Source organism: Mustela erminea, chromosome 18 (genome assembly GCF_009829155.1).
Source record: "Mustela erminea isolate mMusErm1 chromosome 18, mMusErm1.Pri, whole genome shotgun sequence".
NCBI lineage: Eukaryota > Metazoa > Chordata > Mammalia > Carnivora > Mustelidae > Mustela > Mustela erminea.
Window position 1 is genome coordinate 28,778,247 of NC_045631.1, and position 25,407 is coordinate 28,803,653.

Below are 25,407 nucleotides of genomic sequence, written 5' to 3' on the forward strand. Positions count from 1 at the left end.
CCAACCACCCTCTCCTTACCCCACTCCCCCTGACAACCCTCAGTTCGTTTTGTGAGATTAAGAGTCTCTTATGGTTTGTCTCTCTCCTGATCCCATCTTGTTTTATTTTTTCATTCTCTACCCCCTAAACCCCCCATTTTGCCTCTCAAATTCCTCATATCAGGGAGATAATATGATAATTGTTTTTCTCCGATGGACTTATTTCACTCAGCATAATACTGTCTAGTTCCATTCACGTCATTTCAATGGCAAGATTTCATTTCTTTTGATGGCTGCATAGTATTCTATTGTACATATATACCACATCTTCTTTATCCATTCATCTGTTGATGGACATCTAGGTTCTTTCCATAGTTTGGCTATTGTGGACATTGCTGCTATGAACATTCGGGTGCATGTGTCCCTTCGGATCACTACATTTGTATCTTTAGAGTAAATATCCAGTAGTGCGATTACTGGGTTGTAGGGTAGCTCTATTTTCAACTTTTTGAGGAACCTCCATGCTGTTTTCCAGAGTGGTTGCACCAGCTTGCATTCCCACCAACAGTGTTGGAGCGTTCCCCTTTCTAGGCATCCTCACCAGCATCTGTCATTCCCTGACTTGTTAATTTTAGCCATTCTGACTGGTGTGAGGTGGTATCTCATTGTGGTTTTGATTTGTATTTCCCTGTTGATGAGTGATATTGTAGAAGAGAGAGTTTTAAGAAAATTTTAATGAGAAAAGGGCCAGGGACATGATTTTGGTGAACATCTCTTTTTACTGAGTGTGTGGAAGAGGAACCAGATTAAAGAGCCTTTGGAAGGGAGAGAAACCAAGAAAATGGAGTCTTGGAAACGAATTGAAGGTAACATATCTGTGAGAGGATATTAAAAGCTAATATTTAGAAAGATCCAGCCTCCTTTTTATTAAAATGCTTGCTTGGTTTTCAGTTTATTTTGGTTCTTTATTTTTTTTCCTTCTCAACCTATACCTTTCATTTTCTTCTTCTTATCTTATTGTATTAGCTAGAACTTCTGGTACAGTGTTGAAAAGGAGTGGTAAAAAGGGACATTTTTGCCTTGTTCCTGATCTTGGTGGGAAAGCCTCAAGGTTTTCACCATTGAATATGATGTTAGCTATAGGTTTTTTTGTTTGTTTCTTTGTTCTAAGATATTATTTACTTATTTTACAGGGATCACAAGTAGGCAGAGAGGCAGGCAGAGAGGAAAAAGCAGACTCCCTGCTGAGCAGAGAGCCCTATGTGGGGCTCGATCCCAGGACCCTGGGATCATGACCTGAGCAAAGGCAGAGACTTTAACCCACTGAGCCACCCAAGCACTCAGCTATAGGTTTTTCATAGCTATTCTTTATCAGGTTGAAGATGTTTTCCTCTATTCCTAGTTTACTAAGAGTTTTTTATTTTTAATTCATGAATGGAGGTTAGATTTTGTCAAATGCTTTTTCTGCATCTATTGATACAATGTGATGGATTACATGTATTGATTTTTTTGAATGTCAAACCAGCCTTGCATACCTGGGATAAATCCCATTTAGTTATGGTATATAATTCTTTTTATACATGGTTAGTTTCAACTTGCTAATATTTTACTGAGGGTTTTAGTATCTTTCTCTTGTTTTTTTTTTTTAAAGATTTTATTTATTTATTTGATAGAGAGAAAGAGAGACTACAAGTAGGCAGAGAGGCAGGCAGAGAGAGAGTGGGAGAAGCAGCCTCCCAGCCCAGCAGAGAGCCCAGTGTAGGGCTCGATCCCAGGACTCTGAGATCATGACCTGAGCTAAAGGCAGAGGCTTAACCCACTGAGCCACCCAGGAACCCCTGGTCTTAGTATCTCTGTTCATGAGAGATACTGGTCTGCGGTTTTCTTGTAATGTCTTTGGTTTTGATACTAGATTAATGCCTCAGATTGAGTTTGGACGTACTCCCTCTACTTCTGTTCTTGGAGATAATAGAAAGTGGATATAGTCCTCTTCATACTATTTCTTCTTGGATTTTTGGCAGATTGTCTTTCAGGGTATTTGTCCATTACATCTAGGTTATCAAAAATTTGTTGTCAGGGGTGCTTGGGTAGTTCAGTTGTTAAGTGTCTGCCTTTGGCTCAAGTCATAATCCCAGGGTCCTGAGATCGAGCCCCGCATTGGGCTCTGTGCTCAGCGGGAACCCTGTTTCTCCCTCTCCCACTTCCCCTGCTTGTGTTCCTCTCTCTCTCTCAAATAAATAAACTTTTAAAAAGAATTGTTGTCTTAGTAAGAATTGTTGTTCATAGTGGTCCTTTATTTTCCTCTCATTCTTTTTTTTCAATACATATTGAGTGAATCTATTATGTATCAGACTTACTGCAAGTTCATGTTCTTAACCACTGTACTATAAAAGGAACATCTTAAGAGGCATCAGGGTATGAATGATAGATAATATGGTTGAACCAGATTTTATGGTACATTTAGTAGTAAGTAGAAATAGAAAGTCAGGTGGGGCGGCGCCTGGGTGGCTCAGTGGGTTAAAGCCTCTGCTTTCAGCTCAGGTCATGATCCCAGGGTCCTGGGATCGAGCCCCAAAGCGGGCTCTCTGCTCAGCGGGGAGCCTGCTTCCCTTCCTCTTTCTCTGTCTGCCTCTCTGCCTGCTTGTGATCTCTGTCTATCAAATAAATAAATAAAATCTTAAAAAAAAAAAAAAGAAAGAAAGTCAGGTGGGGTTATTCTGTGGAAGGTGTTGCCCCAGAGGGCAAATTCATACATTTCTAAATATTTTCTAATCATTATATGCTCAAAAATACATGGATCTGAGGTAAGGTCTTCAGAATCTTCTGACATTATAGAAGTTCTACTTAACCTCTAAGGAATACAGTAATCTATTCTGTATATAATTAAGATTTTACTTGTAGCATGGCAGTGATAATATTTGGAATCTTGCGAAGATAGAGTTATAGGGCTTGGCAGTGGAATGGAATGTGGTAAGGAGGACTGAAGAAGCCTAGGGGACCAGAATAGTGTTGCCATTGATAGATACTGAAGTTTGGAGGAGAAGGTTTAGAGAACTGTCAGTCTTGAAGGCCATAACTGAACGATATGAAAGAATTGATATAGACAAGACTCAATTCTAATTAACCTTGTAATCTGGCACATTCAGAAAGGCTTATTTTCAGTACAGTATTAAATTGTCAGGTTCCTATGGTATAAGATCTCATTACAGTTTCCTGTGTTGGCAGTTATCACTTGGTACTGAAATTATTTTTCACTTTTCCAGCTGGACTTTGAGCTTTGAGGGCAAAGGCCAAGGATTCATCTTGTTCACTGTCGTATTCCCTGCCCAAGCACAATGCCTGGCATTTGAAACAGGCTGAGTAGTTGTCTATCAGATGAAGGAGGTTTGATTTTTTTTTTCTTTCTTTTTTTTTTTTTTTTTTTGTATTTTCCCATCTGGGAATTTTACTTTTTAAAATCCTTGTCTGGGGCGCCTGGCTGGCTCAGTGGGTTAAAGCCTCTGCCTTTGGCTCAGGTCATGATCCCAGGGTCCTGGGATGGAGCCCTGTATCGGGCTCTCTGCTCAGCGGGGAGCCTGCTTCCCTTCTTCTCTCTCTGCCTGCCTCTGCCTACTTGTGATCTCTGTCTGTCAAATAAATAAATAAAATCTTAAAAGAAGAAAAAAAGTCCTTGTCCAGTATAGAAAATAATATAGATTTTCATATAGTCCATGTAGATGTCAGGTGCAAGATTTTATTTAGCCAAACATTTTGAGTATTTTGTGCCATAAGTTGTTTGGCCTGAAATACAAAGATCACTAAGATATAATCTCCACCATAAGTTCACAGTCTATATGTTTGTCTTCCTTACTGTAATGTGACAGTGCTGCACTAGAAGTATACTCCACGTACTATAAATAATTAGGGAAGAATTGACTTGGAAGACAAGATGCCTCTCTTGGTGGTTTAGGTGCCTAAGGAGTAGACATTTCAGATTTCCTCTGGTTTGGGTTAACAGAAAGAGGGAGAAGGGAATAGAATGTGTTGTAAAGTATAGAAGTGGGGTATGGTATTGCTTTTGTATTACAGAGTTGCAGGTAATACTAAGTAATACTAATACATTTGGGGTAGAGGTGGAAGATCAAGCCACTGAGAGACAAGGGCCTCAGATGTCGTGCTGGTGCTTGCATGAATGATTTTAAGCAGGAAAGTAATACCTGATTAGGGTTTTAGAAAACATTTGTAACATCTTGATGGAGAGGGGTTGGATGAGGACTACACCACAGAATGATTTCATGAACATTGAGTTTTTTGAGCCTTGTGACAACCCTGTTGGGTATATATTATTGTCTTTGTTTTACAAATAAATAATGGATTCAGAAGTTGCTGGACTTCTATAAAGTTCCAGCAATTAAATGGTAGATCTGAGGCCAAATTCAGGGATTTCTAAAATTTCTCCTTACTTACCTCATTTATAGAAAATTCTTTTTATGGGTGCCTTTTACTGGGTGGCTCAGTCAGTTAAGTGTCCAACTCTTGGTTTTGGCCAAGTCATGGGATCAAGCCCCATGTTGGGCCCCAGGCGTAGCATGGAGCCTGTTTAAGATTCTCTCTCTCCCTCTGCTTCTTCCCCCCCATAAATAAAATAAAATGAAGATAAAAATAGAATTTAGTTATCTCAGAGGATTGATATGAGAGAATTAAATGACTTAATTTAATTCAGTAAGCTCTTTATGGATGTTTCTTAAATAAACAAAGACAATAAAGTCTCCTATTAAGATAGAAGAATCTTTCCCAGAAGACTTTTGTCTGGAAGTGAGTGAGGTACCCTCCCTAAACACTGTCAGAGGAATGAGCTTATTAAGCCATTCCTGGACCCATAGGCCCCAGGGCAAAGAAGGGATCTAACCTCCTTGAGCACACTGGCGCCTACTGTCTGATTCCTGAACACAATCTGAGTCCTTTTGGCAAGTTAGAAGTGGGGGAATGGCTGTTGAACACAATACAGTGTACTTTTTACTGTACTTCCTCTTTTATGGTAGAAGGTTGTTGGAATACATAGGCAAGTTCAGGTATCATTCCTTCTAATAAGGACTTGTTCTTTGTCTGGTTAGTGCCTATTGGTCCCCCATTTTTTGTTTGTAGGGCTTGGTTTCTTTTTGCTTTGAGTCAGTCATAATGTTCTTTGATATTCAAAATAAGCCTCTCTCTTTAATATTTGTGGGGTAGGAGGGTGGATTGAAAAACGGCTACTTTCTCTGGGAAGAGAGAAAACATTGTTACTTTAGAGACTGCAAAGAATCCGTGACAGGAAACCATTCTTTTATGATGTTCTTTGGCACTTAAATAGCTGTAACTACATTGGACAACTTTTTAAACTTAGTTGGAATATATGTATTTGTCCATACTATGTATTGGCAGTTTGGCTTCTGGGGGGTGGTTTCCTTCATTTTTTTTTCAGTTATGAAGATAAAAGCTCAGTGTAGGAAATTTGAGAAAAATGAAGAAGCATAAAGAAGAAAGCGTAGTTAGTAGAGTGGTTTATTTAAACTTTTAGAATTAAATAACTAATTCAGGGGCGCATGGGTGGCTCAGTTGGTTGAGCGACTGCCTTCGGCTCAGGTCATGATCCTGGAGTCCTGGGATTGAGTCCTGCATCGGGCTCCCTGCTCAGCAGGAAATCTGCTTCTCCTGCTGATCTTCTCATCTCATATTCTCTCTCTTTCATTGTCTCTCTCTATCTCTCAAATAAATAAATAAGATATTAAAAATAAATAAGTAAATAAATCAGATTTGAGTGGTTATAATGTGACCCAGATTTTAACTTCGAAGGTATAAATAAAGTTAGGGTACTTGTATCTATTTTTATTTTCATTAATGGAATTTAATGTGTGCTTTTATTTTTTTTTATTTTTTTTTTTTAAAGATTTTATTTATTTATTTGACAGAGAGAAACCACAAGTAGATGGAGAGGCAGGCAGAGAGAGAGAGAGGGAAGCAGGCTCCCCGCTGAGCAGAGAGCCCGATGTGGGACTCGATCCCAGGACCCTGAGATCATGACCTGAGCCGAAGGCAGCAGCTTAACCCACTGAGCCACCCAGGCGCCCTGTGTGCTTTTATTATTAATACCACCTAAAGCACCTTAGCTTTTTTACACCTCAGGTTTGCATATATTAACATCATAATGCATGTTAAAGTCTATATTAACATGACTTGTAACTTTCTCTCTAAAGCCTCATATTCTCGAAAAGATAAAGACCAAAGGAAGCAGCAGGCAATGTGGCGAGTTCCCTCTGATTTAAAGATGCTAAAAAGACTCAAAACTCAGATGGCGGAAGTACGATGTATGAAAACTGATGTAAAGAATACGCTTTCAGAAATCAAAGGTAGCAGTGCTGCTTCTGGAGACATGCAGGCAAGCCTTTTTTCTACTGACCAGGCTCTGGCTGCTTGTGGAACTGAAAACTCTGGCAGATTACAGGATTTGGGAATGGAGCTCTTGGCAAAGTCATCAGTTGCTGGTTGTTACATACGAAACTGTAAGTGGATCCTTTTCGTGTATTTGGGAAGCTAGAGAATGGGTTATTTTCAGAATAATAATATTTAAATGTCTTTCTTACAATGAATTTAAACTATATATACATCGTTTTCTCCCATTCAGAGCTCACTGTGTATTTTCTACTATGAAGAGCTATCATTTCTTGGTTGCATATTCTGTGCTGGGCAGTAAACAAGACAAAATCCTTAACCCCTTGAATCTTGCTTTCATATATTCATGTGGTGAAAATTGGATATTAACATGTGTAGAAAAGTAAACATTTTCAGTTAGTAAAAAGTGCTGTGAAGGAAACAACAGGGGAATGGGATGGGAAGATGAGGAGTGTGCTGCTGAGGTTAGGGTGGTAAGAGAGAGTCTCTGAGAAGGCAACATCTGAACTGAGACCTAAAAGTTGAGCAGGTGGCAGCCATGCAAAGATCTGTGGGACACGTTGTTCAGGGTAAACAGAACAGAAAACACAAGGTCCCTGATAAAGGATTTGGTGTTCTGCATGTTTGAAAGCTTGAAAGAATACCAGTATGGTTGAATATGATGAACAAACGGGGAGAATACTAGGAGGTGAGTCAGTGGGGTAGGCAAGGTCTCTATCAGGTATGGATGTGTAAAACCTGGATAAAGAGTTTGAGTTTTATTCTGATTTTAAGATTAAATTTCTAGAGAATGAAAATGGGGGCTGGGAGATGACATTTGTGATCTGATTTACCTTTTACAGAGATTACTTTGCTTGTTGTATGGAGAAGGGTCTGAAAGGGATTGAGTGGGAGTTGTGAAACAGCCTACAACTCTAGTGTATGTGAAATATGGTGGCCTGTTCTGGAGTTACTACAGTGGGTAGGTGGACTTGCTCATTGTCTAGCAGCCCTTCTTGTCTGAGGTTCTCATCTTCGTTAATTCTCCCAAGGATGGTACATAACTATTACTATTCCAAATGCATAGAAGAAAAGTCAGTTCATTACTTAATAATGGATATTTTAGACCAAGAGGGCTCAGTTCTTTTCCACAACCCTGATAAGAAAGGCTGGACGGTGTTTTGGGGAAAGAAAAAAAAAAAAAAACAACAACTAAGAATGATTAAGTTTTTGTCCCAAGCAACTTAGTGACTGGTACTAACATTAATTTAGATGCAAATCAAGTAAGGAAAAAGCTGGTGTGGGATCTTGGGAGGGATTTGAGGGATAGGAAGGTAGGAATTCTTGTTTAAACATTTTAGGTTGGAGAGGTCTCCTAGTTATTCTAGTAAGATGTCCTCTAGGCAGGTGAATGGTCTGTAAACCTGAAGCATGTATAGTCACAGCTGGATATAAACAGTTGGGAGTCAGCAGTATCAGATACTATTTGAAGTCAAGGACTGAATAAGATCAAGTATGGAGGAAGTTTAAATGGAGAAGAGAAGTTTTGCCTCTGGGGCATTTTAACATTTAAAGGCCTTAGGTAATGAAGGGGAGTCCAGTAAAGGAAATTGAGAAGAATTTAATCATTAAGGGAGAAGAAAAATTAGAAGGAATAGTAAGTATCTCAAGAAAGAAGTGGAATTGTACCATTGAGAGGTGTTGAGTTGAAGTATGTGTGGCCCTTTTAAAAAAATCATTCCCATGGAGGAGCACTGAAGGGTGCACACAATGAGAAACTAGAGCTTTATTGCACGGCTCCTTCAAGAAGATTCATGATTAATTGGGTGGCACCTGGAGGGGGTGTGGAGTCAAGAAAGAGTTTGCTGTTACCTCTCTCTGCATGTTTTCACTTTCTTAAGCATATATGCTTTTTTTTTTTTTTAAACCTATGTCTTTTTTACTGTGGTAAAATGTACATTAACAAAAACTTACCATTATAGATATTTTGAGGTGTTTAGTTCTGTTGCATTAAGTACATTGACACTGTTGTACAACCATCACCACTATGCAGTCACAGAACTGCTTTTCATCTTATAAAACTGAAACTCTATACCCATTAAATAATAGCTCTACCCTGACCCTAACTCCTGGCAACCACTGTTCCACTTTCTGTTTCTATGAATTTGTCTATTTTAGATATCTCACATAAGTGAAACCATATAATATTTGTCTTTTTATGTCTGACTTATTTCACTTTTGCATAATATTTTGCATAGTATCTTTAAGATTCATCTATATTGTCTCATGTATCAGAAATTGATTCCCTTTTAAGGCTGAATAATACTGCATTGTATGTATGTACCACATTTCATCTGTCCATTCATCCATCGATGGACATTTGCAATGGTTCCATCTTTTGGCTATTGTGATTAATGTTGTTATGAATATGGGTGTGCAAATATCTATTTGAGTCTCTACTTTCAGTTCTTTGGGGTATATACCTAGAATGGCATTCCTGAATCATATGATAATTCTATGTTCAATTTTTAAAAGAAATTTACTACGATTTGTTAAACAGAATTTACTGTCCTAACCTCTTTTAAGTAGTACTGTTCAGTGGGATAAAGTACATGCACATTGTTGTGCTACCATCACCATCTATCCCCAGAACTCCTTTTCTCTTGCATAACAGAATCTCTCTACCTACTAAACAATAAATAGCTCTCTACTCTTCCTCCTCCCAGTGCCTGGCAGCCACTATTCACTGCCTGTCTATAAATTTGATTGTTCTAGGTACCTTGTATAAGTACAAACTTAATTTTGTGGCTTGCTTATTTCACTTAGCATAAGGGCTCATTCGTAATAGAGCATGTGTCAGAATTCTCTTCCATTTTGTGGCTAGATGATACTCCATTGTGTGTGTATGTATATGCCACTTTTTGTTTATCCATTCATCCTTTGATGGACATCCTTTGATTCACATCCTTTGGCAACTACTTTTTGGCTATTGTGAATAATGCAGCTATGAAGTTAGGTGTTCATCTCTTTAAGACCTTGCTTTCCATTTTTCTGGGCATATATACATAAAAGTGGAATTGCTGTATCATATGGTAATTCAGTTTTTAATTTTTTGAGGAACTGTTGTAAAGTTTTCTATAGAGGTTGCACCATTTTACATTCCTCCCTAATAGTGCACAAAGGCTCCAGTTTTTCCACATCTTCCCCATCACTTAAAATTTTGTGGTTTTGTTTTGTCTTTGATAATAGCCATACAAATGTGTGTGTAGTAGTATTTTCTTGTCTTACTGTGTTTCTGATTCACATTTATCAGTGATGTTGAACATTTTAAAGTGTTTATCGGGCATTTGTTTATATTTTCATTTCATTGGAGAAATACCTATTGAGATCCTTTGCCCATTTTTGAAATGGGTTAGGTTGTATTTTTCTCCCCATCCCCTCAAGATTTTATTTTTAAGTAATTTCTGTACCCAGGGTGGGCCTCGAACTTATGACCCTGAGATCAAGAGTCAAGCATCTACCATCTGAACCCACTCAATGTCCTGGGCACTTTTGGCTTTTTGTTTTTGAGTTGGTTTTTTTTTTTGTTTTGTTTTGTTTTTTAAGATCTTATTTATTTATTTGACAGACAGAGATCACAAGTAGGCAGAGAGCAGGCAGAGAGAGAGGGGGAAGCAGGCTCCCTGCTGAGCAGACAGCCTGATGCGGTGCTTGATCCCAGGACCCTGAGATCATAACCTGAGCCTAAGGCAGAGGCTTAACTCACTGAGCCACTCAGGTGCCCCTTGCTTTTGAGTTTTAAGAGTTCTGTGTCTGGATATTAATCCCTTATCAGATGGAGCACCTGGGTGGTTCAGTTAGTTAAGCATCTGACTGTTGATTTTGGCTAAGGTCATGATCTCAGGGTTGTTAGATTGAGCCCAGCATTGTGAGATCAAGCCCTGTGTTGGGCTCTGGGCTCAATGGGGAGCCTGCCTGAGATTCTCTCTCTCCCCTTCTCCTTTTGCCTCACCCCCACGTGTGTGTGCTTGTACGTGCACTCTCTCTCTCTTAAATAAATACATCTTTTTTAAAAATCCCTTATCAAATATGATTTATAAATATTTTTTCCTATTCATTGGGTTGCCTTTTCACTCTGTGGCTGGTATCTTTTAATGGGAACAGTTTTTAATTTTGTTAAAATCCAGTTTATCTGTTTTTTTTTTTTTTCCTTTTGTTGCCTGTGCTTTGGTGTTGTATTTCAAAAAAGCTTTGCTAAAGCTGATGTTATGAAGCTTTTCCCCTATATTTTCTTGTGAGAGTTTTCTATGGGTTTTTTTGTTGTTGTTGTCATTTTTTTAAAAGATTTATTTATTTGGGAGAGACTGGGGGTTGCAGAAGGAGAGAGAGAGACAGAGAGAGAGAGAGAGAAACTGCACTGAATGTGGAACCAGACACAAGGCTCAATTCTGAGATCGTGATCTGAGTCAAAACCAAGAGTCCAACACTTAACTGACTTTACCACCTAGGCGCCCAAAGAGTTTTATAGTGGTTTTTTTTTTTTTAAAGATTTTATTTTATTTATTTGTCATAGAGAAGCGAGAGCGAGCACAGGCAGACAGAGTGGCAGGCAGAGGCAGAGGGAGAAGCAGGCTCCCCGCCAAGCAAGGAGCCTGATGTGGGACTCGATCCCAGGATGCTGGGATCATGACCTGAGCTGAAGGCAGCCGTTTAACCAACTGAGCCACCCAGGCGTCCCAGAGTTTTATAGTTTTAGATCTTATATTTTATAAATCTCTTGGATCTACTTTTAATTTTTTTTTAATTTACTTATTTATTAACATGTAATGTATTATTTGCTTCAGGGGTACAGGTCTGTGAATCATCAGTCTTACACAATTCATAGCTAATTTTGTATATGGTATTAGGTAAGGGTCCAGCTTCATTCCTTTGTGTGTGGATATCAGCTTTCCTAGCACCATTTGTTGAAAAGATTTTCCTCTCATCATTGAATGGTCTTGATAACACTTGTTGAATATTGTTAAAGGGGCACCTGGTTGGCTAAGTCAGTGGATTCTGTGACTCTTGATCTCAGGGCTGTGAGTTCAAGCCCCACATTGGAGGTGGAGATTACTGGGGAAAAAAAAATCATTTGAGCATCTATGTGAGCATTTACTTTTGGGCTATGTGTGTATTTATTAAAATAGGATATATTAATGCTTGATACTGGTGGCAATAATCCAGTAGAGATGAATAGAGGACAAGATGATTGCCAAATACATAGATTTTCCTAAAATAAGCATGACACTTCAATAGAAATGAAGTAATAGAAAATGAAGTGAAGGTTAGGATTAGTCTGTTAATGTGGGAAGAAATACAAATGGACAGTATACATCTCAAAGGATACTCAACCTTACCTAGCTGTCACAGAAATGACAGTCTGAAACAAAAAGAAATAATGCTTTTTAGATGGACTTTTGCAAAAAAGCTTTTGTTACCACTTTTTGCAAGTACTTTCTTCCTTTTGTCACTTGTTTTTTTTATTCTGCCAAACAAAAGTTTAAAATTTTCATTTTACATAGATCTATTAAAAGCACTCATGGTTTGTATGTTTAATGTTTTTATTTGGAAGGTCTTCTTAACTCCCAAGTTTGTAAAAATGACCCTTTTTTTTTAAGATTTTATTTATTTATTTGACAGAGAAATCACAAGTTGGCAGAGAGGCAGGCAGAGAGAGAAGGGGAATCAGATTCCCTGCTGAGCAGAGAGCCCGATGTGATCCCCTTGAGATCATGACCTGAGCTGAAGGCAGAGGCTCAACCCACTGAGTCACCCAGATGCCCCAAGACCCCTGTTTTCTTGTGGAATTTAAAAAAAAATTTTAACATTTATGTCATTATACCATTCATAATTTGTTTTTCATGATGATGTCTGAGGTAAATTCTTTTTTTTCCCCAAAAGAAATGTTTTTTTAAGAATCTACTCTGTCCAACAATATGAAATGCCTCCTTTATTAATAGACTAAATTCCCATATTTGCATTGTTCTGTTTTTAAATTTGTTCTTAGAGATTAGATCATATGAAATTGCCGACATACAATTGTTTTTGACCTGCAAAAACAGCACTTTGATATTGCTTAACTGAATATTTGTAGTGTTTTTAACTACTATGTTTCATAGTTCGTAATACTTGATAGACTTGTCTTCATTTTTGTTTTTGTTCTCAAAATATTCTTGATGGTTCTTGCACATTTACTCTTTCAGAAAACATTTTGACTAGAATCACATTTTTTTAATGGATTTAATTACATTTAATTTGGGGAATTGACATCTTTTTTCAGTTTTGGAACATTAACTCTGGGAAAGTGGTATTTCTTTTTTTTTTTTTTTTTTTTTAATTAACATATAATGTATTATTAGCCCCTGGGGTACTGGTCTGTGAATTGCCATGTTTACACACTTCACAGCACTCACCATAGCACATAACCTTCCCCAATGTCAACCCCGCCACCCTCTCCCTAGCCCCTCCCCCAGCAACCCCCAGTTTGTTTTGTGAGAGTAGGAGTCTCTTTTGATTTGTCTCTCTCCCAATCCCATCTTGTTTCATTAATTCTTTTCCTACCCCCCAACCCCCCCACATTCCATCTCCACTTCCTCATATCAGGGAGATCATATTATAGTTGTCTTTCTCCAACTGACTTATTTTGCTAAGCATAATACCCTCTAGTTCCATCCACGTTGTCACAAATGGCAAGATTTCATTTCTTTTGATGGCTGCATTGTATTCCATTGTGTATATATACCACATCTTCTTTATCCATTCATTGGTGTACATCTAGGTTCTTTCCGTAGTTTGGCTATTGTGGACATTGCTGCTATGAACATTCGGGTGCACATGCCCTTTTGGATCACTACATTTCTATCTTTAGGGTAAATACCCAGTAGTGCGATTGCTGGGTCGTAGGGTAGCACTTTTATTTTCAACTTTTTGAGGAATCTCCATGCTGTTTTCCAGAGTGGTTGCACCAGCTTGCATTCCCACCACACGGGTAGGAGGGTTCCCTTTCTCCACATCCTTGCCAGCATCTGTCATTCCCTGACTTGTTAATTTTAGCCATTCTGACTGGTGTGAGGTGGTATCTCACTGTGGTTTTGATTTGTATTTCTCTGATGTCAAGTGATGTGGAACACATTTTCATGTGTCTGTTGACCATATGGATGTCTTCTTTGCAGAAATGTCCTCTGCCCATTTCTTGATTGGATTATTTGTTCTTTGGGTGTTGAGTTTGCTAAGTTCTTTATAGATTTTGGATACTAGCCCTTTATCTGATATGTCGTTTGCAAATATCTTCTCCCATTCTGTCAGTTGTCTTTTGGTTTTGTTAACTGTTTCCTTTGCTGTGCAAAAGCTTTTGATCTTGATGAAGTCCCAGTAGTTCATTTTTGCTCTTGCTTCCCTTGGCTTTGCCTATGTTCCTAGGAAGAAGTTGCTGCGGCTGAGGTTGAAGAGGTTGTTGCCTGTGTTCCTCAAGGATTTTGATGGATTCCTTTCTCATTGAGGTCCTACATTTTGAGTCTATTTTCGTGTGTGGTGTAAGGAAACGGTCCAGTTTCATTTTTCTGCATGTGGCTGTCCAATTTTCCCAACACCATTTGTTGAAGAGACTTTCTTCCATTGGGCATTCTTTCCTGCCTTATCAAAGATTAGTTGACCATAGAGTTGAGGGTCTATTTCTGGGCTCTCTGTTCTGTTCCACTGATCTATGTGTCTGTTTTTTTTGCCAGTACCGTACTATCTTGATGATTATAGCTTTGAAATAGAGCTTGACGTCTGGAATTGTGATGCCACCAACTTTGGCTTTCTTTTTCAACATTCCTCTGGCTATTGGAGGTCTTTTCTGGTTCCATATAAATTTTAGGATTATTTGTCCATTTCTTTGAAAAAAATGGATGGTATTTTGATAGGGATTGCATTAAACATGTAGATTACTTTATGTAGCATAGACATTTTCATAATATTTGTTCTCCCAATCCATGAGCATGGAACATTTTTCCATTTCTTTGTGTCTTCCTCAATTTCTTTCATGAGTACTTTATAGTTTTCTGAGTACAGATTCTTTGCCTCTTTGGTTAGGTTTATTCCTAGGTATCTTACGGTTTTGGGTGCAATTGTAAATGGGGTTGACTCCTTAATTTCTTTTTCTTCTGTCTTGTTGTTGGTGTAAAGAAATGCAACTGAGGGGCGCCTGGGTGGCTCAGTGGGTTAAAGCTCTGCCTTCGGCTCAGGTCATGATCTCAGGGTCCTGGGATTGAGCCCCGCATTGGGATCTCTGCTCAGCAGGGAGCCTGCTTCCCTTCCTCTCTTTCTGCCTGCCTCTCTGCCTACTTGTGATCTCTGTCCGTCAAATGAATAAATAAAATCTTTATTAAAAAAAAAAAAAGAAATGCAACTGATTTCTGTGCATTGATTTTATATGCTGACACTTTACTGAATTCCTATACAAGTTCTAACAGATTTGGAGTGGAGTCTTTTGGGTTTTCCACATATAGTATCATATCATCTGCAAAGAGTGATAGTTTGACTTATTATTTGCTGATTTGGATGCCTTTAATTCCTTTTTGTTGTCTGATTGCTGAGGCTAGGACTTCTAGTACTATGTTGAATAGCAGTGGTGATAATGGACATCCTGCTGAGTTCCTGACCTTAGTGGAAAAGCTCTCAGGTTTTCTCCATTGAGAATGATATTTGCAGTGTGTTTTTCATAGATGGCTTTGATAATATTGAGGTATGTGCCCTCTATCCCTACACTTTGAAGAGTTTTGATCAGGAAGGGATGCTGTACTTTGTCAAATGCTTTTTCAGCATCTATTGAGAGTTTCATAGGGTTCTTTCTTTATTTTATTAATGTATTGTATCACATTGATTTGCGGGTGTTGAACCATCCTTGCAGCCCTGGGATAAATCCCACTTGGTCATGGTGAATAATCCTTTTAATGTACTGTTGGATCCTATTGGCTAGTATTTTGGTGAGAATTTTCGCATCTGTGTTCATCAAGGATATTGGTCTGTAATTCTCTTTTTTGATGGGATCCTTGTCTGGTTTTGGGATCAAGGTAATGCTGGCCTCATAAAATGAGTTTGGAAGTTTTCCTTCCATTTCTATTTTTTGGAACAGTTTCAGGAGAAAAGGAGTTAATTCTTCTTTAAATGTTTGGTAGAATTCCCCTGGGAAGCCATCTGGCCCTGGGCTCTTGTTTGTTGGGAGATTTTTGATGACTCCTTCAATCTCCTTACTGGTTATGGGTCTGTTCAGGTTTTCTATTTTTGCCTCGTTCAGTTGTGGTAGTTTATATGTCTCTAGGAATGCATCCATTTCTTCCAGATTGTCAAATTTGCTGGCGTAGAGTTGCTCATAATATGTTCTTATAATTGTTTGTATTTCTTTGGTGTTGGTTGTGATCTCTCCTCTTTCATTCATGATTTTATTTATTTGGGTCCTTTCTCTTTTCTTTTTGATAAGTCTGGCCAAGGGTTGATCAATCTTACTAATTCTTTCAAAGAACCAGCTCCTAGTTTCATTGATTTGTTCTGTTTTTTTCTGGTTTCTAATTCATTGATTTCTGCTCTGATCTTTATTATTTCTCTTCTACTGCTGGATTTAGGCCTTCTTTGTTGTTCTTTCTTCAGCTCCTTTCCCTGTAGGGTTAGGTTGTGTTTTTGAGACCTTTCTTATTTCTTGAGAAAGGTTTGTATCACTGTGTATTTTCCTCTCAGGACTGCCTTTGCTGTGTCCCACAGATTTTGAACCGCTGTGTTTTCATTATCATTTGTTTCCGTGAATTTTTCCAATTCTTCTTTAATTTCCTGGTTGACCCATTCATTCTTTAGAAGGATATTCTTTAGTCTCCATGTAATTGGGTTCTTTCCAAATTTCCTCTTGTGGTTGAGTTTTAGCTTCAGAGCATTGTGGTCTGAAAATATGCAGGAAATGATCCCAATCTTTTGATACCAGTTGAGACCTGATTTATGACCCAGGATGTGATCTACTCTGGAAAATGTTCCATGTGCACTAGAGAAGAATGTGTATTCTGCTGCTTTAGGGTGGAATGTTCTGAATATATCTGTGATGTCCATCTGGTCCAGTGTGTCATTTAAGGTCTTTATTTCCTTGTTGATCTTTTGCTTGGATGATCTGTCCGTTTCAGTGAGGGGAGTGTTAAAGTCCCCTACTGTTATCGTATTATTGTTGATGTGTTTCTTTGATTTTGTTATTAATTGGTTTATATAGTTGGTTGCTCCCATGTTAAGGGCATAGATATTTAAAATTATTAGATCTTCTTGTTGGACAGACCCTTTGAGTATGATATACTGTCCTTCCTCATCTCTTATTATAGTCTTTGGCTTAAAATCTAATTAATCTGATATAAGGATTGCTACCCCAGCTTTCTTTTGATGTCCATTAGCATGGTAAATTGTTTTCCACCCCCGCACTTTAAATCTGGAGGTGTCTTTGGGTCTAAAATGAGTTTCTTGTAGACAGCATATTGATGAGTTTTGTTTTGTTTTTGTTTTTAAGATTTTATTTATTTCTTTGACAGATAGAGATCACAAATAGGCAGTGAGGCAGGCAGAGAGAGAGGAGGAAGCAGGCTCCCCACTGAGAAGGGAGCCCGATTCAGGGCTCAATCCCAGGACCCTGGGATCACGACCCAAGCTGAAGGCAGAGGCTTTAACCCACTGAGCCACCCAGGTGCCCCGATTTGTTGTTTTATCCATTCTGATACCGTATGTCCTTTTATTGGGGCATTTAGCCCATTTACATTCAGGGTAACTATTGAGAGATATGAATTTAGTGCCATCGTATTGTCTGTAAGGTGACTAACTATATATTGTCTCTGTTCCTTTCTGATCTACTACTTTTAGACTCTTTCTTTGCTTAGAGGACCCCTTTCAATATTTCCTGTAGAGCTGGTTTGGTGTTTACGAATTCTTTTAGTTTTTGTTTGTCCTGGAAGCTTTTTATTTCTCCTTCTATTTTCAATGATAGCCTAGCCGGATATAGTATTCATGGCTGCATGTTTTTCTTGTTTAGTGCTCTGACTATATCATGCCAGTTCTTTAGGGCCTGACAGGTCTCTGTGGATAAGTCTGCTGCCAATCTAATATTTTTACCATTACATGTTACAGACTTCTTGTCCCAGACTGCTTTCAGGATTTTCTCTTTGTTGCTAAGACTTGTAAATTTTACTATTAGATGACGGGGTATGGACCTATTCTTATTGATTTTGAGGGGGGTTCTCTGCGCCTCCTGGATTTTGGTGCTTTTTCTCTTTGCCATATTAGGAAAATTCTCTACAATAATTCTCTTCAATATACCTTCTGCTCCCCACTCTCTTTCTTCTTCTTCTGGAATCCCAATTATTCTAATATTGTTTCGTCTTATGTTATCACTCATCTCTCGAATTCTCCCCTTGTGGTCCAGTAGTTGTTTATCTCTCTTTTGCTCAGCTTCTTTATTCTCTGTCATTTGGTTCTATATCACTAATTTCTCTCTTCTGCCTCATTTATCCTAGCAATAAGAGCCTCCATTTTTTAATTGCACCTCATTAATAGCTTTTTTGATTTCAGCTTGGTTAGATGTTGTTGCCCTCGGCCCGCAAGAACGACAATCAGCCTGGTATGGTGTTAATGCTTCATCTGTTTATTTCGTCAACTTCCTTAGCTTATATGCAGCAGGGTGACCAATAAGGGGCCAAGCAATGGGGAGAGCCAATGAGAGTCCTGTTACTATGCTGATTAGATTTGAAACAGCCAATGACTATGTCCTCCTTTAGGCGGGCTTCACCAGAACGTTCGTTGTTTACTTGCAGCGTATTTTGCTGGCAGTGAGCCAAACGGCATCTTGTAATGGCGGGGACTTTCCCTGCCGGAGGCGGTCCCCGACAAGATTTTAGTTCTTTGATTTCTCCAGAAGGGCTTTTATTTCTCCTATTTTCTCTTATTTTATTTCTCTTATTTTCTCTTATTTCTTGCCTTTTTCGAGCCCAGCTAGCCCCTTGAGAGTCATCATTCTGAACTCTAGATCTGACATATTACCAATGTCCATATTGATTATGTCTCTAGCCTTGGATACTGACTCTTGTTCTTTTTTTGTGGTGAGTTTTTCCACCTTGTCATTTTATCCAAATAAGAATATATGAAGGAGCGAATAAAATACTAAAATTGTGGCAAAGACCCCAGGAAAATGTGTTTTAACCAAATCAGAAGAGACCCCAAATCGTGGGGGGAAGAAAAGGGGTAAAAAGAAGTTCAGAAAAAGAAAAAAAGAATTAAAAAGAAAAAAAAAATAAAGAAAAAATATAAAAAAGAAAATATATGTATTAGACTGGTGAATAGAACAGGGTACCCACTTAATTTTGGGAGTATTTTGGTCTCTTAGAAGAAACTACCTCCCAAAATTTTAAAGAAGGAGAAACATATATAAGGGTAAACAGGGGGACGCCTGGGTGGCTCAGTTGGTTAAGCAGCTGCCTTCGGCTCAGGTCATGATCCCAGTGTCCTGGGATCGAGCCCCACATCGGGCTCCTTGCTCAGCAGGGAGCCTGCTTCTCCCTCTGACTCTGCCTTCCACTCTGTCTGCCTGTGCTCGCTCTCGCTCTCTCTCTCTGACAAATAAATAAATAAAATATTTTTTTTTTTAAAAAAAGGGTAAACACGATGAATATGACTATAAAGGTGAAAATTTCTTTTTTAATTTCTAAAAAAGGAGTTGATAAGATAAGCTGGTTGGGAGAATAAAGAAAAAGAAAGTGGAGAGAATTTGCTGAGGCTGGAGACTAGAACAAATCCCTGTGCTAGATTTAGGGTATATTTTGATCTAGTAGAAGTTGTATCCCAAATTTTTTTCGAAGAAAGAACCCTATGTGTATACAAAAAATAAAGTTAGATACAATGAAGGATAAAATATGACTATAATAATGAAGGTTCAAAAAAGATTTTTTTAATGAAAGGTATTGTTAAGATAAGCTAGTTAAACTTTAAAAGAGGAAAGAGTAAAAGTTTTGAAAAATTTTAGCATAAGAAAAAGTAAAATTTAAGGGACACCTGGGTGGCTCAGTTGGTTGAGCAGCTGCCTTCGGCTCAGGTCAGGATCCCAGCATCCTGGGATCGAGTCCCACATCGGGCTCCTTGCTCAGCAGGGAGCCTGCTTCTCCCTCTGCTTCTGCCTGTGCTCATTCTCTCTGACAAGTAAATAAATAAAATCTTTAAAAAAAGAAAAGAAAAAGTAAAATTTAAAAAAATTAATTAACTTTGCAAAACTAAAGAATCATGGGGAGAAAGCCATGAATTCCATGCTTTGCTTTTTCCTCCTCTGGAATTCCGCTGTTCTCCTTCGTAAGTGAACTTGGTCTTGGCTGGATTTCTTGCTGATCTTCTGGCGGAGGGGTCTGTTGTAGTGATTCTCAAGTGTCTTTGCCCGAGGCGAAATTGCCCACCCTTACCAGAGGACAGGCTAAGTAATCATTTGGGTTCGCTTTTGGGAGCTTTTGTTCCCAGAATGCATTCCGTAGAGTTCCAGAGGACGGGAATGAAAATGGCGGCCTCCCAGTCTCTGGCCCAGAGGAGCCAAGAGCTCGGGGCCCCCCACTCCTCAGTGTGCCCTCAGAGGAAAGCGCTCAATCCCTCCTGTGTCCCTGGCCTCTGGCTACACTCCGAGCTCACCCAGCCTTTCACCAAGGGTCTCTGTCTCTGGCACACAGCCCCATCTGGAGTCTCCATACCCCACAGATCCCTGTGCTCTTCCAAGCGGGGGTCTTTCCGGATTTTGTAGGGTCCCTGCTCACAGAGCAGCGGCCTGTGCCATGGATCACAATTTAAGGTAACCCCAAGTTGAGAGTTCACTCCTCAGCCCTGTCTCTGTAGCCAGCTTCCCTGCTCTAATACGTGTGAGCTCTGTGACACTCAGACACCCCCGATCCTTCTGTGACCCCATGGGACCTGAGACCACGCTGTCCCCGTGTCGGCTTCACCCCAGCTTAGCCTCTGGAGTGATGCCCCTCAGTGGAGCTGACTTTTTTTTTTTTTTTTTTTAAGATTTTATTTATTTATTTGACAGAGATCACAAGTAGGCAGAGAGGCAGGCAGAGAGAGAGAGGAGGAAGCAGGTTCCGGAGCTGACTTTTAAAAGTTATGATTTTGGGCTCTGTTGCTCTGCCACTTGCCAGAAGGTGGGCCCTCCCCCCGCTTTGGAGTCACTTCTCTGGCAGTCCTATCTTTCAGAAAGTGGTCTATTTTCTGTTTCTAAAATTGCTGCTCTTCTTCTCTTCTATCTCCTGTTGGATTTGTAGTATTTGGAATGGTTTGATGGCTATCTAGCTGATCTCCTGCTACCTGATGTCTTCTCAGTCTGCTACTTCTCTGCCATCTTAACTCCTCCCTCCTTGGAAAGTGGTATTTCTCCATTTATTCTGATCATCTCTCATATATACTTCAGAGTTTTAGTTTTCTTCATCTAAAATCTGTATATGTCTTATTATATTCATTTCTAGATAGGTTATAACTAGGTTGCTATTATGAATGGGTTTCTTCCCCCGCCCCCCAATAATATTTTCTAATTATTTGTCACTTTTAGGAATACTGTTGGTTTTTACATGTTTGTCTTGTATTCAGTCCACTTAATGAAATTTTTTAATTTTAAGTTTTTCAGTCATTTATCTTGAATTTCTAAGTAGATGATCATATTATCAGCAAATAATTATAGTTTGTTTATTCCTTTTTTGCTTATTTACTTTTCATTTTTCATTGTCTAGGCTAGGATCTCAGAATAATGCTAACTAATAGCAGTAATAGAATGTTTGGAATGTTTTCAACTCTGTCTAGGAATTCCTTTAGTTTTCTCAAGTACAATACTTGCTATTTATTTTTTTATAGATTTATTTTTTTTTTAGAGAGCAAGAAAGAGAAAGTGTGAGCACAGGAGCAGGAGGGGTAGAAGGAGAGGGAGAAAGAATCTTAACCAGACTTTGTGCTGAGCGCAGAGCCAGACACAGGGCTCGATCTCATGATCCTTACATCTCTACCTGAGCCAAAACCAAGTCAGACTCAAAACCACCTGTGCCACCTTGGCACCCCTGCTATATGTTTTAATTGTTTTTACAAAGTTAAAAGATTCATCCTTCTATTGCTAATAATTACTGTGTACAATAAGTACCACTGTTACTCTGTATGGAATATCGTTCTAATTATTCTAAGTTACATATGCATTAACTCACTTAATCCCAACAACTCTGAGGCAAATTATTTTTATCCCCAATTTACAGGTAGATAAATGGAGGCACAGGGTATTAAACAGCGTTCTCAGAGTTTTACAGTGGTAATTGACAGAGTCAAGAACTTGAACCACAGAGCCTATCTATGGCTTTCACCGTTGCACCAAAGTACCTTTTTTCTACTTACTAAGAGGTTTTTTTGTTTATTTATCAAGAAGTTGGATGGAATTACGCTTTTTGGCATCTCTCAAAATGATCATGTTATTTGTTCCATTATTTTAACTTTAAAGAATTACATTCCTTATCTAATGATGACCATTCTCAAAATAGTAGAATGAATCCTGTTTGGTTTTGATAATTTATAATTTTTTTAAGCTTAACTGCCATATTCAGTTTGCTAATTTTTTTTTTAAAGATTTTATTTACTTATTTGATAGAGATCACAAGTGGGCAGAGAGATAGGCAGAGAGAGAAGGGGGGAAGCAGGCTCTCTGCTGAGCAGAGAGCCCGATGCGGGGCTTGATCCCACGACCCCGAGATCATGACCTGAGCTGAAGGCAGAGGCATAACCCACTGAGCCACCCAGGCACCCCTGCTAATATTTTAGTTAGCATTCTTTACTATTATAGTCATAAGTAAAATTGAGTTGTATTTTTGTTACATTATCCTTAACCCATTTGAATTCCAATTTTGTGCCAGCCTTATGGAATAAATTCAGAAGCTTTTGTCCTTTTCTATGCTATGAAATTTTTTTTTAATTAGTTTTATTTTTTTTTTCAGTGTTCCAAAATTCATTGTTTTTGCACCACACCCAGTGGTCCATGCAATACGTGCCCTCCTTAATACCTACCACCAGGCTCACCCAACCCCACACTCTCCTCCCCCCCAAAACCCTCAGTTTGTTTCTCAATGGAGTCCACAGTCTCTCTTGGTTTGTCTCCCCCTCCGATTTCCCCCCACTCACTGCTCCTCTTCATCACCCAGTGTCTTCCGTGTTTTAACATCTTGTCTGCTGTTTAAAAATTTAATGAGGGGCACCTGGGTGGCTCAGTGGGTTAAGCCTCTGCCTTCAGCTCAGGTCATGATCCCAGGGTCCTGGGATCAAGGCCCACATCTGGCTCTCTGCTCTGACGGGAGCCTGCTTCCTTCTCTCTCTGCCTGCCTCTCTGCCTACTTGTGATCTCTGTCCAATAAATAAAAAATAAATAAGTATTTAAAAGGTTAATGAAACTCATTCATAAAACCATTTAGTAGTTCTTTCAGGGACAGAACTTTAACAGCCTGTTTAATTTCAATGTGTTATTGGTCTCTGGGTACCTTGGGAGGCTCCGGTGGTTAAGCATCTGCCTTTGGCTCAATCAACTCCCACATAGGGCCCCCTGCTCAGTGGACCCCTGCTTCTCCCTCTCCCAGTGCTGCTCCTCTCCTTGTGCTCTCTCTGTCAAATAAATAAATGTGCACTCTCTGTCAAATAAATAAATAAAATCTTAAAGAAAAAAAAGTGTTTATTGGTCTCCTATTTCTCTGTCTTAAACCAGTTTTCATAATTAATTTTCCTTGAAAATTACTCATTTGGGACGCCTGGGTGGCTCAGTTGGTTGGACGACTGCCTTTGGCTCAGGTCATGATCCTGGAGTCCCGGGATCGAGTGCCGCATCGGGCTCCCAGCTCCATGGGGAGTCTGCTTCGCTCTCTGACCTTCTCCTCGCTCATGCTCTCTCTCACTGTCTCTCTCTCAAGTAAATGAATAAAATCTTTAAAAAAAAAAAGAAAAGAAAAGAAAATTACTCATTTTATTAGATATTTAAATTTATTGGTATAAAGTCACTTATTCTGGTCTCTTAAATTTTAAAAAGCCCTCTGAATATTGGCTGTTAAACCTTTTCTTTTATTTTGCTTGTATGTGTCTTCTTATTTTGTCGTTTGATTTGACTTGCTGGAAACTTGTCCATTTTTTTTGTCTCTTCAAATACCTAGTTCTTAGATACATTTCATCTACTCTTTTCTACCTTTTTATTACATTAAATTCTGCCTTTGTTTCTATTTTAATAGTCTACTAACAGCGGATTATTGGTTAAGGACCATATTACAATTTATATATACATTGCAGTGGAAAAATTGGTCTTAATTTTTTCTCACATCTTTTTTTTCAAGTGTACAATTCAATAGTTTTTAATATATTCACAAAATAATGTAATGATACCATTATACAGAATTAGCTAGAACACTGTCTACAACATCTTCATCACCCTCTCCCCAAAAACTTCATACCGTGAACACTTACTCTCCATTTTTCCCTTCCCTTAACCCCTGGTAACCTCTAGTCTGTTTTTTCAATATGGTTTTACTTCTTCTGGACTTTTTATAGAAATAGAATCCTACAATATCAGACCTCTATGTCTGGCTTCTTTCACTTAGCATAACATTTCCAAGGGTCACCCCATGTGATAATATGTATTTCATTCCTTTTTATGGCCGAATCATAACTCCATTGTATATGTCTACCATGTTCTGTTTACCCACTCAAAATTTGATGGACATCATGTAGTGTTTTCCCAGTTTTTGGCTATTATGAATAATGCTGCGAATATTCATGTACATGTTTCTGTGCGGACATACATTTTTATTTATCTTGGGAATATGTTTAGAAGTGGAATGTTGGGATATAGGGGAACTTCTTGAGGCACTGCCAGAACTGTTTCCAGTGCAGCTGTACCATTTTACATTCCCACCCAATTCTTAATTAGAACCCAGTTGAGGGTTCCAATTTCTCCAAATCCTTGCCAGCATTTGTTATTGTCCATCTTTTTTTTCCCCCTTGCCTGTTGAGTTGTCTTGGCCTTACCAAAAATTAATTGACCATAAATGGTTTATTTCTGGACTCTCTGTTCTATTCCATTGATCAATATTTTTGTCTTTACACCACTATACCACACAGTCTTGGTTTAGTGTAGTTTTACAGCAAGTTTTTGAAGTCAGAAGTTTGAGTCCTCCATTCAAGATGTTTTTGGGTCTTCTAGATCTTTTCATATGAATTTTAGAATCAACTTACCAGTTTCTGCAGTTAAAATGAAAGACACTCAGGGCTCCTGGATGGCTCCAGTAAGCACCCAACTCTTGATTTTGGCTCAGGTCATGATCATCAGGGTCATGGAATTGAACCTCACAGTGGGCTCCTCACTGAGAAGGAGTAGCTGAGTAGCTGGGAGTCTGCTGGAGAGTGTCTCTTGCCTTCTCTCTGTGCTGCTCCTTCCCCCCTTTCTCTCTCTTTAAAAAAATCAAAAATAAAAATTTTAAAAAGACAGTTGGAATTTTTATAGGGATTGTGTTGAATTTGTAGATCAGTTTTGGGAGTATTGCCATATTAACAATATTAAGTCTTCTGATCAATGAACACAGTATTTTTCCCCATTTTTTTTTTTAAATTAAGCGTGGATTGGAAAGATTCAAAAATTTCCATCCTTATTGTCTTTAAGCAGTGTGTGATAGTTTTTAATGTGAAAGTCTTAAATTTATTAAATTTTTTCTTAAGTATTCTATTTGATGCTCTTTGTAAATGGAATTCTTTACTTAATTGCATTCTTGAATTGTGCTTTGCTGGTCTATAAAGAGATAATCAGTTATTGGTCTTGTGTCCTGTTGATCCTGTTTATTACCTTTAAATGCATATCTTCTGCTTTCTTTTTATTTATTTTTATTCTTTTTCCTAACTTCTTGAGTCTGTGCATATTAGGACACTTAGCTTCATTTTTTTCTAACTCATTATAAGGCCATACATTTTTTTCCTAATTAT

General features: G+C 38.6%; 1 protein-coding gene across 11 annotated transcripts in view; it reads left to right on the forward strand.

Moving 5' to 3' along the window:
* Positions 1 to 25,407, forward strand: part of TRIM37 (tripartite motif containing 37) — a 180,276-nt gene that overhangs the window by 127,588 nt on the left and 27,281 nt on the right. For all 11 annotated transcript variants that reach the window (XM_032322412.1, XM_032322415.1, XM_032322413.1 and 8 more), the window contains one exon: positions 6,192 to 6,497. In XM_032322412.1, the coding sequence (XP_032178303.1) occupies positions 6,192 to 6,497 (306 nt within the window). The remainder of the gene's footprint in view (positions 1 to 6,191; positions 6,498 to 25,407) is intronic.